The sequence below is a fragment of the Xiphias gladius genome, chromosome 21 (genome assembly GCF_016859285.1).
Source record: "Xiphias gladius isolate SHS-SW01 ecotype Sanya breed wild chromosome 21, ASM1685928v1, whole genome shotgun sequence".
Lineage (NCBI taxonomy): Eukaryota > Metazoa > Chordata > Actinopteri > Istiophoriformes > Xiphiidae > Xiphias > Xiphias gladius.
The window spans coordinates 16,887,134-16,903,799 of NC_053420.1; the positions used below are offsets into that span (position 1 = coordinate 16,887,134).

The 16,666-nt window shown below is 40.1% G+C and overlaps 2 protein-coding genes across 3 annotated transcripts; both read right to left on the reverse strand.

The window, feature by feature from the left end:
• Positions 1 to 1,937: 1,937 nt before the first annotated feature.
• Positions 1,938 to 10,399, reverse strand: nbl1 (NBL1, DAN family BMP antagonist). Of its 2 annotated transcripts, XM_040158645.1 has the most exons (5): positions 10,382 to 10,399; positions 7,859 to 8,315; positions 6,069 to 6,249; positions 4,596 to 4,707; positions 1,938 to 2,738 (listed from the first exon to the last, which is right to left on the reverse strand). In XM_040158645.1, exons 3-5 carry the CDS (start codon positions 6,239 to 6,241, stop codon positions 2,457 to 2,459), a joined length of 567 nt encoding a protein of 188 aa, XP_040014579.1. In that variant the 5' UTR covers positions 6,242 to 6,249; positions 7,859 to 8,315; positions 10,382 to 10,399; the 3' UTR covers positions 1,938 to 2,456. The 2 variants fall into 2 exon arrangements, with proteins under 2 accessions (XP_040014579.1, XP_040014578.1); XM_040158644.1 differs by lacking the exon at positions 10,382 to 10,399 and having other exon boundaries at positions 7,859 to 8,337.
• Positions 10,400 to 11,089: 690 nt separating this feature from the next.
• Positions 11,090 to 16,374, reverse strand: LOC120806978 (MICOS complex subunit Mic10-like). The gene is made up of 4 exons (XM_040158562.1): positions 16,247 to 16,374; positions 11,595 to 11,642; positions 11,363 to 11,472; positions 11,090 to 11,270 (listed from the first exon to the last, which is right to left on the reverse strand). Exons 1-4 carry the CDS (start codon positions 16,305 to 16,307, stop codon positions 11,262 to 11,264), a joined length of 228 nt encoding a protein of 75 aa, XP_040014496.1. The 5' UTR covers positions 16,308 to 16,374; the 3' UTR covers positions 11,090 to 11,261.
• Between the last annotated feature and the right edge of the window lie 292 nt (positions 16,375 to 16,666).

Here is a 16,666-nt window from a genome sequence, read left to right on the forward strand (position 1 = left end):
AAAGATGCTGTTGCACTTTTACGATCAGGATGGAGGAGTTCAGCGACCAGGTGAGACCATCTGAGATTTGGACTCCAAGGAATTTGAAGCTTGATACATGCTACACTACGGCTCGATTGAAGTCCGCAGTGATCTCCTTGGTCTTCTGGGTGTTAAGGGCCAGGTTATTGTCATCACACATCGTGGTCAGGTGCTGGACCTTGTCTCGTTGTCCCCTCTGATCAGGACTACCAACGTGGTGTCGTCTGCAAACTACATTATGGTGTTAGAACCATGTACAGGAACACCTTTGTGGGTGAAGAGGGAGTACAGAAGACAGCTCAGCACAAAGCCTTGTAGCACACCAATGTTGAGGGTGAGAGTGGAGGAGGAAAGGTTGTTTAACTCAACAGACTGGGATCTGTTGGTCAGAAAGACCAAAGTCCAGTTGGAGAGGGATTTGCTCATTCTGAGATGGCTAAGCTTAGATATCAGCTTTGAATGCTGAGCTGAGGTCAATGAACAGCTTTTCGACATAAGAGTTGAGACTGTCCAGGTGGGTCAGGAAAGAGTTTAGTGCTGTGGAGATGGCGCCCTCTGTTGACCTGTTGGTGCAGTAGGCAAACTGAGGGGGGACCCAGAATAGTGGACAGACATGATTTTAGATGTGGTAGAACCGGTCTCTTGAAGCACTTTGCAATGATCGGAGTGAGTGCAACTGGGTGGAAGTCATTCAGAACTGTAGCATAGGAGTGCTGTGGCACTGGCAGGATGGTCAAGTATTCCATCTGGGCCAGCTGCCTGCCGTACATTAGCAGTTAACTGAATTAACTAATTGGGCGTACACCAATTGAACACTGTTTCTATTTTCCATAAAACTTACCTCTTTCTACAAAACTTAGTAGAAGTTATTAGGAAATAAATAGGAAATTGCAGAGCCGTAAAATGAAGTGATAGCAACATAAATGTTTGATTGTGAGAGTCCTGTTGTAAAAAAAATACACATTGGCCACATTCATTTTAGTGCCAACTATTGTCCTATTTTTGAAACTTAATTAAAATAACTGAATCTCTTACATTCTTCCTCTAGCCCTCTGTAGTGTTCATTTTTTAAATTCTGAATCAACATTGGACTTCAAAGGATAGGTTTACATTGTTAAAGTCTATCTTAGTACAATTCTGTTGACTGAAAGTTATTGGTTGCTGTAATCCTTCCTCTCCACAAAGGCGGCAGAGAGATCCTGCAATTTTTCGAGATAGGGGCCCAAATCAAAAGTCTGTGTCAGCCAAATCAAGTGGATAGCTTCAAAAGTTACATTCTTTTTAGTATGAAATTTCCTCTTTCTGTTGCTGTCGCTCCACTGCAGGTCAGCGAGTAAACAGTATCTGTAGTTTATAAATTCTACATTTATGACCATACACCTCATATCTGTAGAAATTACTAATAATTTTGTACTTTGACTTGACAGACTTTTAACCACTCGATATTGACTTCAGTTGAACTTTAAAATGTGTTTGTACAGTAATGAGGACTGTGGAATTTGTCGCCCATCTCTTACTTTGCATTCTCACTAAGAAGGGATCACATCACTGCCAGTACGAACAGCAGGAATAATTACAGTGACCAGTAACGCTAACATACTGGCCTGGGAGTACTGTTTCAAGATAGACATGAAAAAATGTGAACTTATTCTGTATTATTTTAAAGTAGACAAATCATAGACAAAATAGATCAGCAATTGAAAGTTACTAGGTAAAACTGTCACAGCATCTCATTATCAGATTCAGGCCGATGAAGTGACAAACAGCAGGGTCTGGTCCCATCATGCAGCTCTTCTGTGCGCCAGTAAGCGGCAAAATGATCTACTAAATGTTTGTCCATGACTGGAGTTTTGTTGATCAAAGAAAACAATGACATGTGTCATGGCCCAAATTCACAGAGCAGCCACAGTATCATAAAGACACAGCTTTATTTTTAGAAACAGTGAAAGACAGCTAATGGTATTTCTTTGGTTCAGCACCAGAAAACTGTGTCCAAATGCATTTCTTGTGATACTCAACTGTGACAGAAAACGAGAAAGCTAACTAGCACTTGTGCAAATACACACAACAGAAAGGCAGTTATCACAACAACAGAATTTATTGCATTCAAAGCAGATTAAAAGTAATGAGACTACATCTTATTAACAGACTAGTCATGTCTGGATGCACAAATGCACACGTACGCATGTGCTAATCAGCAAACAAAAAGAGTGCATAGGCCGGTGTGTTTGTACGAGTTTATATACAATAGTGTAATAGCATGACTTTGTGAGCGTGTGTGTGCCTTCAGAGGAACTTTTTAACACAAACAGAGGTCTTATTTTCAAAGTGCCTTTACAATACTACAGATTGGTACAAACAACGCAGTGTGGAGGAGAGTAGAGAAGGCGGAAGAGATGAGCTAAGCGACAGAAAGAGTCAGTCAGATGACAAACCTACCCTCCATCTGATGTATGTGGTAGTGTGTGATGGTCTGTTTGTGGGTGAGCATGCTTATTAGAGTGTGTGTCTGAATGGGGCAGAAGGTGAGACTGAGCCCCACTGAGGGTGTCAGATAAAGACGGAGTGTCCAGGCCATTGTCTGCTGGATACAGCTGCATCACCGCCCCCTCCTGGGCGCCTTCCTTACTGCAGGACTGGCAGCTACAGTGGAAGATCCTCTCCACCAGCTTATCCACTCGAGGAGAGTCTTCACTGCCGGGGCACTCCAGAGTCACCTGTGCCAGCACATAAATACAAATGAACACACACACACAGACAGAGTTGAGTGCTTCTGTTTCACATCTAGAGGTAACAAGTCATAGGCTCCTGGGTTTTTTGTCAAACCATGTTTACTCTCCGTTGCCTTGTGTATACCTGCACTTTATCCAAACAGGAAATGGAATTTATTTGGCCTCGGTCTCAATCTTCCATTTTTTTAAACACAGGATGATAGTAGTGTTTCTACTTCTGGCTTGATCTGCTGCTGTTTTTTTTATATCAAAATATTATTATTCTATTTTTGATCATTATATTTTTAATATATATATTTTATATTGCTTTTAATGACCTTGACTATTGACTGCTGCTGTTCATTGTCATCACTGAATTCCTATGACTTTTTTTTTTTAATGCTTGACTGCAAACTGAAAATTTCCTGTGGGATAAAAAACAAAAAAAGTTGATGTTACAGTTAGTGCTGAATCCTTTACCAATTTTTTCCTGCTCTATAAAATAAAGTACATGAAATAAATTAAAAACAGTAAAGATGAGAGAAATATATTCTCCCCTTTCTCTCCAAAGTTAAATTAAAACATTTTCTGAAAAAAAAAAAAAAAATTATTTTAAATAAGTGTCTATGTAAATAAGAGGTACTACCGGAGAATGTTGGGGTTTTTTTGTTATTATTGCTATTGCCCGTAAATGGTCTGAGAACATAAAATAATTGAGTGACACTGATAGTAATCTAATTTTAACTTGGTAAGGGGAGGATTTTTTTTCTCCCATTTTTACCTCTTATTCATTTGTATTTGGTGATTTATATGCTGTTATTATGTTCTTGTATTCAGTCATTATCTTATGGTGTATTGGTGTATTTGGTGATTAATTTAAATTTTTTTTCTATGTCTCCTTCTAGGGAAATATTATTTTTATATGTACATTCTGCTGCATGTGGATGGATTGATGTGTGTTTGTTTTTGGTCAACCTGTCATCATAGTCTTACTTATTGTTATAGAGTGATGTATTTTCACATTGTATTTGTATTGTACCAATTTGCATTGTCTGTTTGTGGTGAACGCACAAATGGAATTTAAAAAATGCTTCGAAAAAAAACAATTTAAAATAAACGGATAATTTATAACGGCCCCCCTACCCCTCGTAAAACTCAGTGTTGCACAAGCTCAGTCGGCTCTCCAGACCTCACGCAACTTCCCCTCACTGTTTCCACTGAAAATGATCATTCAGCAGTTTTATCAAGATCCACCACAAGGGCCAAAACAGCATGGAGCAGTATCCCCTTTCTTGAGAGCTGACTTTGTTTTGTTTCAAACTCAATTTTGTTTAAAGTCCTACAACAACAATCATAACCAGGGACATAAACATCCATTCCCAGCTAATTAGAAGAGAGGTGAGACTGTGAACTTTCTCTGGTCTTTCTCATGCGGAAAAATAGCTAGAAAATTAATTAATCTGGTAACAGCTATGCACGCCAAGAGATACAATATCTTCCACTGAAACATGAGATGACCTCACCTGTGGTACCACCCGCCTTGCCCACCTGGCAACTTTCCAAACTACATACACCTCACCACAAAGCCTTTGTTATCACAAGAGTTGAATGCTTCTGGCCAAAAAGGACAATGAACTTTAGAAGTAAATATAATACAGGCTTAAGTTCATGTAGAACCACAGAAATTGTGACAAAAATCTATTGAAAATCCTCCAGTTATGTTTCTTTCCTCTGCTTTTTATTTGGTAGTGAACAGTGCATGTTTGCCATCTGTCATGCTGGAAACTTGTGGTTTGTGTGTGAGTTTGACAAGTCAGTGTTAGTGTGTGCTTGCTACATGAGCTAATGTGCAATAACTCTTACCACTTCCCACTGTGTCTGGGCAGGCATGCAGGAGTCACAGTGCACCAGAGACTCAGTTGACTGTGGGAATGTGTTGGGGACACTGTAACTGAAACACTGGCCCAGACAAGCTCTGCAACAAGGAGGAGAGAGTACATTATTTTCATTGTGTCTACATACCCGGTGTTCTTCATTCAACTGCACGGCCGGAGCACTCATGCCTGTGTAAGCAAGAGCTGCAGGAAAAAAACAGAGTCTGAAATCTGAACTGATTCACCGAGCCGGAGGATGCCTGGTAGCTTCAGGCTAAATACACAATCACAAATTGCAGACTCCTTAGTCATAAATGTTAGGTGAATCATCGGTCAACTGCTGATTAAAAATGCAGATGACCGTTCATAGTTTTTTTAACTATGATTATCGGGATTTTTGAATGCAATTTTCCAACTGTGCAGGCAGCCACCGTTTACATTAATTTTAGGACAGTATATATGGAAATTAGAGGTGAAACCTGTTCTGCATACTGTACTGTAAGTAGCCTGTTTTTAATACTTTTTAAAATTGAGTTCACACACAAGTGTAACGGGTGGATTAGATATCTCATACAAGTGTCATGTCTCTGCAAGTTGCTTTTCATACTCAATAATAATGATGATAATAATTTTATTTGTACAGCACTTTTCCAGCAAGGGGAACTAAGTGCTTTCCAGTGCGGGGAGACGGCATAAAAAATCCAAAGACAGATATGAAAACAACAGTAAAATACAATATAGCATAACAGACAGTTACATATAAAATCATGGATAACATATAAACAACTTTTTAAAAAAACATAAAAAATACAAAATGTGGCAGTAACCCAACAGAGCTGTGTTATGCAGACAAGTAAGTCTAGTTGTCAGACAAGAAGGCAAGTCTATTAAATGAATTTTAAGTCAGAATTTAAAAGCTGAGACAGTGTCATCACACTGAATACTAACTGGAAGATAAGTCCAAAGCCGAGGTGTCAGTTGTCAGTACAGCAAAAGCTCGGTCCCCACTTGACCTTAACCTGGAACATACAAAAGGCCTAACCCAGCAGACCTAAGAGACCTTTCAGGACAGTAAGACTTATCTGAGTTTAGTGGAAACCAAGGGCTTCCTGTAAGGTAGCAAAATATAAAAACCTATGATACTGTTGTGTGTTTGGGATTGTGGTAATGTTGGTAATGAATTAAAATATACAGTATCTTCGCATTAAACTGATTATAACATGCAAAATCACTGTAGTGCAGTGCTTTAAGTTAAGTTCCTTGATATTTTTGCTGTACCAAGTACAGCATTGACACAGCACTTCGTCAGTGTAAACCCTAATGTGCCCTGCAAATTGAACTGAATCACTGAGAATGCAACTTATTGACATTTAGACATTTCCGCATTATTCCTTTTTACAGCTGCCCTGAGAGATTGTCAGACCGAGGGAGAGATAGAGACAGAGAAGGCCTTCATCCTGACCTGTTTTGAATAGAGCGAGGCTGACATCCCGTGTGCCCGACTATCTGTGTGATGTTCTTGGCTTCACACCAGGCGCTCTTGTCAGGGAACAGCGCCAGGCGGTTGATGTGTGCAGGCGGTGCCGCTGAATACAGTGCAAACAGTGCGCAGCAAATCTGGATCCTCTGCCACATGACTGCACCTAAAGGGGCAGAAAACCACAGCATGTTACCACTCTGTTAACCTTGTTCAAGACAAAACCACACACTCAACAGAGCACTGACAACGTTTCTACATGCCCTATAATGTCCACTGCCAGGATATCATCTGGTTTTACAGATAATATGAAGTATGAACTTTGCATATCCCTGCTGATGTGGATTGACAACTTCCTGGTGATTAGCAGCGTGAAACCCAGAGGTCCAAGTGCCTCATATTTTGTCCAGTTATTAGGTTTGGCTCATTTGAATGATTAAAAGAGACAACTTCTTAATTATCTGAATCACCGGCTGCAGAGAGAACAACATTATACTGGGTTCGTATTGTCCCAAAAGAGGCAATAACCAGGGGGGAGGGAGACAAATGTCTTCTCCATACCACCTGACTGCAATACCAAGGATTTCCTGTGCTCTCTTTCACTCTCTTCTTCTTTAAAAATGCGTCAACCAGTCTCGTCATTTGCAACCCACTCAATCGTTTTCTCCTGCTGCTTATAAAAAAAACAAAATGTCTAGTGGTCACCCATGCTGACTTCTTTACACACTTTTCAGCACTTCCATATGCCTCTGACACAAGTAACCTGACCATATCTACAGAGAATCCCTTGAGCCATCCAAGGCTATACTGAAGATTTAAAGATTTAAAGCATTAAGGGGCTTCTGGTGTGTACTGCTGTGAGGGGGAAGGACTTGGTTGGACAAATATATATCTGATTTTTTTCTATATATATATATATATATATATATATATATATATATATATATATACACATAATGTTTTGGGGGTTTTTTTTGTTGTTTTTTTTTTTGGAGAGACTTTAACAGTTCAGGCTTGGATTTTTTTCACCAAGGTGAAAACTGTACTAGTAGGCTCTGTTTACCTTCTTTAAACGCAGCATGCTCTCCAGACCGAGCACCCTGCCAACAGTTGCAGTGTTAACGGGGTGCGGGAGCGACTTAGTTACTGTGTCAAATACAATAGCAGCCTATGTCAAGACTAAAATTACTAAAAAAATTCCTAACATAAAACTTATTGGGACAGTTTACATAATTGCAGCGATTAAATGTGTAGACTAAAAATGTGTTATTTTGGTATTTTTCATAATTGAGACCACTGAATTTGAATAGAGTGGCCAGTTTCCAGTGCCCTAACAGCTAACGTCAGTTAGTTCTCTCGAGTTAAGTTTACCACTGATACATGCTAAAGAGATGCCAGGAAGTCTTCCCTTTTCTGGCTTTTCTTTTTCATTAATCACAGTATCCAGTTCTTTTTGGCCATATAGTTTAGGCCCATACGTTTCCCCTGATTTTTCACAGGCAAATTCTCTGATTTTTCCCCGAGTTAACGTTACTTCGGGTGTGGGAGAAGTTGCAACCGTCATTTTTTTTTTTTTTTTTTTCTAACAAGTGTAACATCAGCTAGCTTACTGCCGGAGGGAAAGTATCCCAGGATGAAAGAAAGTGCCGTAACATATTGGATAGCAGCTGATGGTGATTAGCCAACAAGAGCACTAAAAACGTTACTTTGCAAACTAGTAATGAAGTACTTTATGAGTAACGAGCCCCGACAGCGATCGGGGCTGAGACACTTACCGCCGCTCACCGACTCCGGGGAACAGCCAGTTGAGCACTGCGCAACGTCCCGCTGAGCTGAGCCCCCTTCACCAAAACCTGGACGTGGGCTCCTAAAACTGGAGGATGCGGCTTGCCGTCTGATACCACCGTGCTCCGATAATTCGGGGAAAGTATGAGCACGTCGTGAGCGACTCAGGCTGTCATAAAACAGTTACATCATCCGGAAAGAAACAGAACCGTCCGTCCGTCCGACCACGGGGAAGGATGGGGAGATGGGCTCGGTTACCAGCGCTATCTCATCTCCGAGTCCATCAGCTCAGACCGTCCCTCCCCTTTGTTCTCTGCCAGTCCAGTGTTATATTCCCCTGTAAGTCCAATGAAAAACACTTTCCAACTGATTGTCTTTTGTTGTAAAACTCTCAAGCAGAGGTTAGGCGCGGTTGAGCCCTCAGACAGGGGTCCTGCTGTGCCGTTTCTGGACGAAAGAAAACGTGGGAGGGAGGGAAAGTGTTGGGAAGGTTTCAAATGTTTCCCTAAGTAGGAGCGAGGCGAGACCGCAGATCAGATTTACTGGACAAATATGCAAATGTTACAAGGTTACACAAATAGGGTATATGTACAGTCGTGTTCACTTTGCAGATACAAATGGAAGTGCTTTACAAACATATGTTTTCAGATTTTTAAACGGAAACATTTAAAAAGCAGTATAGTAATGCAATACAACTGGAAAACAGATGTGAATCACTGCTGTGATCCTCATTTCTCTCAATAGGCACATTAAAAGCACCTTTAGTAAGTTAAAATAATATGAATAGCAGGTTACTTAACCATGTGCTCATGACAGCTTGATCTAAATAAGGCCTCTCGTGAGCACAATGTTGCTCAAAGGCAAGAGGGTTTCCTGACCTGTGAGTCGGCTCTGTTTAAATATCATTTAAATAGGAATATGAGGAATAAACCTAACTTTTGGGCTTTGGAATATCATGCCCGAGTCAGCTACTGATAAATGTCAGTGTCTTTTCTGGATCAAAAGAATTCACAGTACCCTAAAGTAGCAATCCATGGAGAAGGAAGTATTCGGATCCTCAATGGAAAATATACAATACACATGCATGAAGTAACTAAATACAACTACTCAAATACTTAAGTACAAATTGTAGGTAATTGTACTTGAGCATTTTCTTTTTTTATCTTACTTTAGACGTCACTGCATTTTCCGGGGGAGTGTTATACTTTTTACTCCCTTACATTTATTTGACAGTTATAGTTACCTGTTACTTTACAAATTGTGATTTTACATACATAGTATGTATAATAGCTGGTTAAAAATAATCAGTATTAATAATGTAAAGATATTTTATATATAATAGTATAACATTCAAAGGGGCCATATTTCTACTTTTGATACCTATTGTACATTTTGCCAGAATACTTTAAAGGAACATTTTCACTGCAGAACTTTAACTTATAATTGAGTATTTTCAGAGTGTGGTATTGCTATTTGTACCTAAGAAAAATATCAGAATACTTCCTTCACCACTGATTGTGAGTGCATTCTGTGGTGCCAAGCCTACATACTTCACATGGATGCAGCCTGCTGACGGGTAGTTTGAATGACAGCGGTGCGTCATATTTCATGAGTTGTGATTCATATGTAAAATTTTACCAGCAAAAAAGTATTAACCGCAGCTTTGAATGTGCTGTAGTGGGGCAAAGAGTACAACATTTCCATGTAAAAGTTATACACAGTAGTTGCGCAAAATGAAATGTTAAGTACAGGTGCCTAAAGATTGTCCTCACGTAAAGTACTTCACCAAGTACTTCGGCTTATTTAAATTCCACCTCTAGCAGCATCAGGCTCATTGGCTTTTTAAGGTAACATCAACATCAACAGCAGCAGCAGCTCCAGCCCGGAGTCATGCCGCATTACGCATGGCGTGTCTGGTCTTATATTTCATGCCAGAGATTCACCAATACTGATGAACAAATGGGATTGGGTGGTGTTATTAGACCAATAACTATGATGCATCATGGAGAATTTTTCAGACAGGCACAGACAGGTATAGCCGATGGGTTTGGCTGTCCTTTTACACCTCAGCTGTGTGACCAGTCCCCCTCACCCTCCCACACGCACACATACATCCCATTCCTGCACTTCATCCTACCAGTGCACCCCTGCTCACAGGTGTTCAGCCTGGCTTGAGTCCATAAGCACCCCTATCTTTTTCACGCTTCACTTGCAAACAAATATTTTAATGGACAGGGGATGAGAGACAAGGCTTAATTTCTGACAGGGTTACTCTGCGTCTGATGCATCTCAGTACACCAGTGTTGAAGAAACAGGCCTTTGAACACACTGGAATGAGTTTAATTCTATTGTGTGCAGGAATGTATGTGCTTATGTTGCTGAGAAAACTTATCGTGATGGAGGGGGGAAATATGAGTGTGTGTAATAGAGAGAGTGTGCATGCAGCCATGTTTTCTTTGATGTGAAAGTGTATAACATGCTTTATGTTCAGACGTGCAAAGTGCAGAACTCACCTGTTAGTAATAACACGAACTCCAGTCCAGAAATGGCATTCCTCTGCATTCCATGGATTCTGCTTCACCAGGGGGCTGGATCAACGCTCACAAAAACAATCCCTCTTCTCTCCTAGCAGACTGATGCAACCACACATAAGTGATCAATCACACCAGACAGACAGCCACTGCATACACAGGAGGTGAGAGATTACTTCTGATATGAGGACATGCTTTTAAACTCCAAGCAACAAGAACAGTCACGGTCACTGTAAACACTCTAGTCCAACTCACGCAACTAAAAACAGGACTACAAAGCATGGTGTACTGTATTTGGTCTAGCATATGTGAAGACCAGACTGGTTTGCTTTCCGGTCTTGAAATCAGAAAGGAATCTACTCATCCATGGTATTCAAAGAAAACTCAATCTGTAAATAGGAAAACTGGTTGTTCATGTCACACAAATGTATGCAAACATAACTTTTTCTTTTAAAGTATCTTTCAACATTAGTATTCCTCAACCAACTGTATTTTCTTTATTCCATCAATCTGTGCAACTTTTCATCCTCCCACTCTCTAACAGGACTGCAGATGCTGAACCTGGCCCTCATTCCAAAACAGCAGGAGTTCAAGTCTCCCAGCTCATTAACACACAAAATTACCTCCCACCCCCAAACCACATTTCATTCTTCTCAAACATGCAAACAGAAAAACAGAGAGAGAAAGACAGAGAGTTTTCCATAATGACTTTATTAAATATACATTAACCGCCTTTTGGTAAACACAGCATGTTTATCATTGGACATTAATGCCAGGACAGAAATGAGCAGCAAAATAACAAGGACAACACAAAAACAGATGAGTAGCTCCTTGGCAAATCCTCGTCATCTTTAGTCCTTCATTACTGGTCCTGAAGATTAACACACACAGAAAACATGTATCATGGTGGTTTAGTGTGTCATAAACCTCTAACAAACAACTCATCTCACCCTCTGTGCTCACCTTAACCATGCGCCCATGAATCAGGTATGGTGACCTGAAGTCATGCTGGCAGTTGGCGTATCCCATGCCCAGTCCCACACCTGAACCCAATGAGACAGGCCATGTACGACCTAGGGGAGATTTAATGAAAAAAAAATTAAAAGAAATAAAAAGCCATACATGACATTTTAAGTAAATAGAAGAAATTACAAAAAAAAGCTTTTACCAGTCTACCTTAATAAAGACCACTTACGTTTAAAGAAAAGGACAGAGAACACAATGCCAACACCTAGGCCAGTTGCTGCGAAGAGGAAGAAAAAAGTATGAGTAGCTTGATTAAAATACACATCTCAATGATCTGACTTTGGTACCATGATAACATGATCACCTCAGAATCAGTATGAAAACTGGCTGGCATAGATGTAAATCTGCTGTAATGTAATGAGGTCTGTGGGGGGGGGGGCTATTATGTTTGATGCAAGAGTTGGTAAGTAGTACAAGTTAGCAGACATTACTCATTAGGAAAAGAGAGGGAGAGAAAAAGCAGCAAGAGCTCAAGCATCCAAGAAAGAAAGAAAACAGTAAAAGGGGTGCAAGAGAGGGGGAACTGAGTTAAAAGGAGCCAGGACAGTGTCCATGAGGCAGAGGGCAGGAGAGGTGATAGGTCAAAGAGTTTACACATATGCAAGTAAGGGATGTCTTGACACAGTGTGGTCGAGTAAAAGGATAGTTAGTGGTAAAAAAGTTGGCTAAGTTGATAGAAGCACTCAGACCAGAGCGAGATCTCGAAGAGGAATGTGTTTGTGCGCTTAACTTCACCTCACTGCAGGCCACACCACACCCAACAGCAGGCCAGCCAGCACAGAAAACACATAAAAACAGCCATTTGGGCCCCTCCGACTCATAACTGGATTCAGAGAGCTATGCAGCATGACCGATTTGCCTGAACCAGAACCTTGAAACTGTTCCCTATTACACAACTTACAAATGTCAGACAAGACCACAAAAGCTCCCGCACATCCTCATTATGAGTGCAGATCAACAAAATCAATTGTCCTCTGCATCCATGTCAAGAAAAGATTTAATTAAGATCCTCCATCTGTTACAGCCTCAGTCTTTCTTTGCTCTTCAGCCAGAGCATTTTTGAAACCTCTTGATTTTCGACTAACAGTAATACAGTAAAAGCATTGGCAAAATATGAGGGCAGATCAGCATCTCATTTTGGCGTCCTCTCTCCTTGTCTGGACATCTCCAAGGGGGATGGATTATAACAAAAACATTTGTGCTGGAGTTGAATGTAATGTATAACCCCCAGGCCTGAGAATACGCAGTAAATTCTGTCAGCAAATGCAGTCCAGAGCTGGTTACTTGTATTGTTATTTATATGTTCATTATTTTAATTATTTTCTGCAAATGGCATCAATAAGTCAATCATTTTCAATCATCGTCATTTACTGAACCATATAACTCTGGAAAATGTTTGTTGCTCAACACTGAATTTTTTAAAACGATAGTGACAGCACATTACTTTGTAGAACTGTGAGTTTGGAGGGGCCACTGTTTAGGGTTTGCTCAGCTTTAATGAAGAAATACCATGACTAGGTGACAGTCATTACTGTGAGCTAATATAAATATTTTTGTTTGAATTGTGAAGCTCTACTTACAACTGACTATTTTTTGCAAATGTTAGGATGCTATTGCGCTTATACTCAGAAGGGGAACATGGTAAAAATTAAACCTAATAAACATCAGCATGTTAGTATTGTTATTGTGAGCATATTAGCATGCTGATATTAGCATTTAGTTCAAAGCACCACTGCGCCAAACTACAGCCTCGCAGAGCTGCTTGTATGGCTGTGGACTCTTCATCTTGTTAATACACTGCACATAAATGGAGACATATGCGTGCAGAAGTGCGTAGATCTAACGAAAAAAAACAACAAACTAAGCTCACTCATATGCGTACCAGTCAACAGAGGGTCAATTTTATGTGACTCCTGATGATGAAACAGTGAAGACAAGGCTGCATAAAAAAGGTCAGTTTTTGGAAAAAATACAAAACACAGGATTTTTTCAGTCTTATTTTATAAGTGGACCTGCAAAAGTAAATGATATTATGAGTGAATATTACTTAATTTATTTACTTTAATTTCCATTTCCAGCTCGTTCCATTAGTGCTTCTTTATTCAAATATTTAAAAAGGTCCATCAGTATGTTTACACAACAAACATAAGTTCTGAGCATTTTACTTAGTGTTGCATGCAGCCATTTTCAACATCAATACCATGACACCAACATTAGCTGAAACAAATGAGCCTGTAGTGAACTGTATTACAATTATTACTGGCCTGTCTCACTTTAGTGTTGTTTACTAGTTCCTCATATTTCATACCATGTTTCCAATAAGCAATGTTTTTTCTCATTCTGAAGAGGATGTTGCTGATTGTCTCCCTCTGTAGCATCAATCCACATGCAACTGTTTCTCGTTCCCTTTAGTAAAAGAGGTTGGATTTGACTTCTCTCATGGTCTCCTCCCTTTTATCACTGGCCAGATGGCTGCTGTGTAAAATCCCGAGCTTTCTTTACAAGTGCACACTGTATACCCTTTGTAGGATAGGCAACTGTTTTACCACAAAAACTGTGGCACTAAATATAAACTAGGCCAGAAGTCATTAACATAATCACACAGGCCAAGAGTTATTTTCCTGAATTATCTTAGAAAGTTAGGATCAACAAAAAACCTTTTCAAACAACCCCCCAAGCAGAATATATGCTGCAGAGTTTCTCTGGCTACCAGAGACACATTGGCACAACTGGCAAGTTGCTACGCTGAGCTCAAAGAAATGCCACAATGCAGATGTTTTTCCTTCCAGCAAGAAACATATTTTACTGAGCCAAAACTGATGTCATTAGTGTCTTATGGGACGGACTGTTTGCCAGCCTAAGTATTTGAGTGCTGGACCAAAACAGAACCAAATACCATAGATAAACTCGATCTGAAACAACACCCTGCTGAAAGACCCCACGGTGATCTGCTCAGCATAGTAACACAGTGTTGTTTCATCAGCTCTGAGTGGCTGAGTGAGGGTCAGAGCCACTGAAGGAAACCAAACATCTATTAATTTTAATATTACTGACTTTGAAAAAATACCTATTTATGTTTTCACTTAACACATTTGGTGGTTAATTTAACCGTGTCTGTCAGGAACATTTTAGTACTGTGTGTTGTTCTTTTATCATGAAGTGTATGAATATTAACTTGTAATTAAAGTAAATGATGTTACATGTTTGCTGTTTTCAGAGTGAGGTGGTTGGAAAAGTGACAGACTTGTAGTAATACTGGTCAGTTTGTTCTCTTCTCTTATTACTTCTCTCCCCACTGATAATTGGCCAAATTAGCAAAATATCTGATAATATCATTTTAAATTTAGAATTAATTTGTTGAACAGAGTTGTAGGATGTTTGTGTACTTAACGCCATGCTAATGTGCTCACTTACCAATGCCGTTGGGTGAATGATTTTGATTAAATAATGTACAGTTCACTAATTCTTGGATCAGTTATTTTTGGGTATAGGCTGGTGTGTTGTTTCCCCTTTCCAGTGCGATTGACGCTAATGGTAGCAGCTGGAAAGGACTCAGAAATCATAATATTGTATACAAAACAAAAATGGAAAAATACTTTAACAAACAGGAACATTGGTCACAAGTAGACCATCACCAACACTGAATTAAAGGTATTTGCCCCATGACACTATGAGTCCAACATTTTTCCTAAAAAAAATTTTTTTTCAGAATGGATAAATCCCAAGCTGTCTTTGCATTTTTGTGCTGACAGGAAAAAACAATGCTGTAACCCACCCAGACATGCCCAGGAACTGTGTACCAGTAAAGTTATGCAGAAAATTATCTGTCACATCTAAATTTCTCACCAATCAATCATTTAAGCATCAACCTAGCCGATAATGTATTCACATTTACTTTGACAGACTTTCACGGCTTTGTGATTGTGAATTAGCAGAATATCAATTGCTTGGTTAATAGATATTATTTAGAAGACAAGCTTCACTGCATGATGCTCATCCGATCTGATCGCAGAAACAGAAATATATGTAAACAACTCATTTGAGAGCCTTGTTAAAATACAGTATTGGGGAGGTTTAAGCCTCGGAGACTATACTCCATACTCCAAACCAGATGTTGGCTGTGACGCACAGCTTGACAGATTTAGTGTTTTTGCTTGTTTGTTTTTTAAAGCTAGTGTAGATAAACAAATTTTTCGTGGGTAAATGGCACGTTCAGATTTATGCAGCTTCGTGTGTTCTGACAGTCTCAGCCAAAAAAAGTGTTTCTGGTATTTTGCACACCGCTTGTATGTTTGTCTTTGCAAAGCCCCTTGAGGCAGGCTTTCGTTTTAAGGGGCCAGAAAATGATGAACTCCAGAGTGGGACCGTTTTGCTCCCTGATGCTGTTTAATTATAAAATATTGATTTAGGCTGTGGTTGGTGTAGAGAGGGGAGAGAGATGAGACAGCCTGGAAACCAGGGAAAACGGTGTTAGACTGACAGTGGACAGAATAACACTTTACGGCAGCGCACACCCTTCACACCCCACCAGTGACTCTCTTTCACACAATATGTAGAGTCTGTTAATCAGCACACAGACTCTAACTTGTATCCCAAGGCTAAGCAGTCTCCCTACTAATAAGACCTTTCTTTCCGAAATAAACACGTAGTTGTATCCATTCAACGGGCAGGTTTGCAGCTGCCCGCAAAAATTGTCCCGCAGAAAATGACCTCGCCTCCAGCCTTGAGCTGCACCGCCGTTTATTTAGTAGGTGTAAGAGGCTGCCGAATGCCTAACGACAGCGCCGAATAGTTACATTAGATGCATGAAAGGACATTGACCTGTTTTCACGGCTGTATCAGCAAGGCAGCGGTCCCATTTCCGTCCGTGCTCTTCTGCCATGTTTCCTGCTGTCCGGGAAGCTCCGCGAAATATCGCGAGAGGAACATAAACTGAACGTGAACACCCCACCCACCACCTCGCTCCTTCAATCACTGCTAGTACATTTTGTTGCCGATAATCTATACTGCCCATTCCTGTTTAGAAAGCAGCATATTCGCACCCTGGATGTAAATGATATGTTTTCCTCCCTCCAAATTACGTTGCTTTACCATTTTTATCACTGTGATGTTTTATTTGAAAGTGTAGCCTAGTCCTTTAGATATTTAAAAGTATAATATTTGATCTCTTTGCTTGCTGGCAGTTTTGGCGGGCCACATCCAATACATCCGACTTCATCTGACAGACGTTCCTCTTTATAT

Excerpts from the sequence above, each read along its gene's own strand:
- nbl1 (XM_040158645.1), bottom strand. The coding sequence starts at position 6,241 with ATGTGGCAGAGGATCCAGATTTGCTGCGCACTGTTTGCACTGTATTCA. Across the intron at positions 4,708-6,068 it reads CCTCGCTCTATTCAAAACAG|AGCTTGTCTGGGCCAGTGTT; the intron begins GTCAGGATGAAG and ends TCCTTGTTGCAG. Across the intron at positions 2,739-4,595 it reads CCCAGACACAGTGGGAAGTG|GTGACTCTGGAGTGCCCCGG; the intron begins GTAAGAGTTATT and ends GTGCTGGCACAG.
- LOC120806978 (XM_040158562.1), bottom strand. The coding sequence starts at position 16,307 with ATGGCAGAAGAGCACGGACGGAAATGGGACCGCTGCCTTGCTGATACA. Across the intron at positions 11,643-16,246 it reads TGATACAGCCGTGAAAACAG|CAACTGGCCTAGGTGTTGGC; the intron begins GTCAATGTCCTT and ends TCCTCTTCGCAG. Across the intron at positions 11,473-11,594 it reads CTCTGTCCTTTTCTTTAAAC|GTCGTACATGGCCTGTCTCA; the intron begins GTAAGTGGTCTT and ends AATCTCCCCTAG.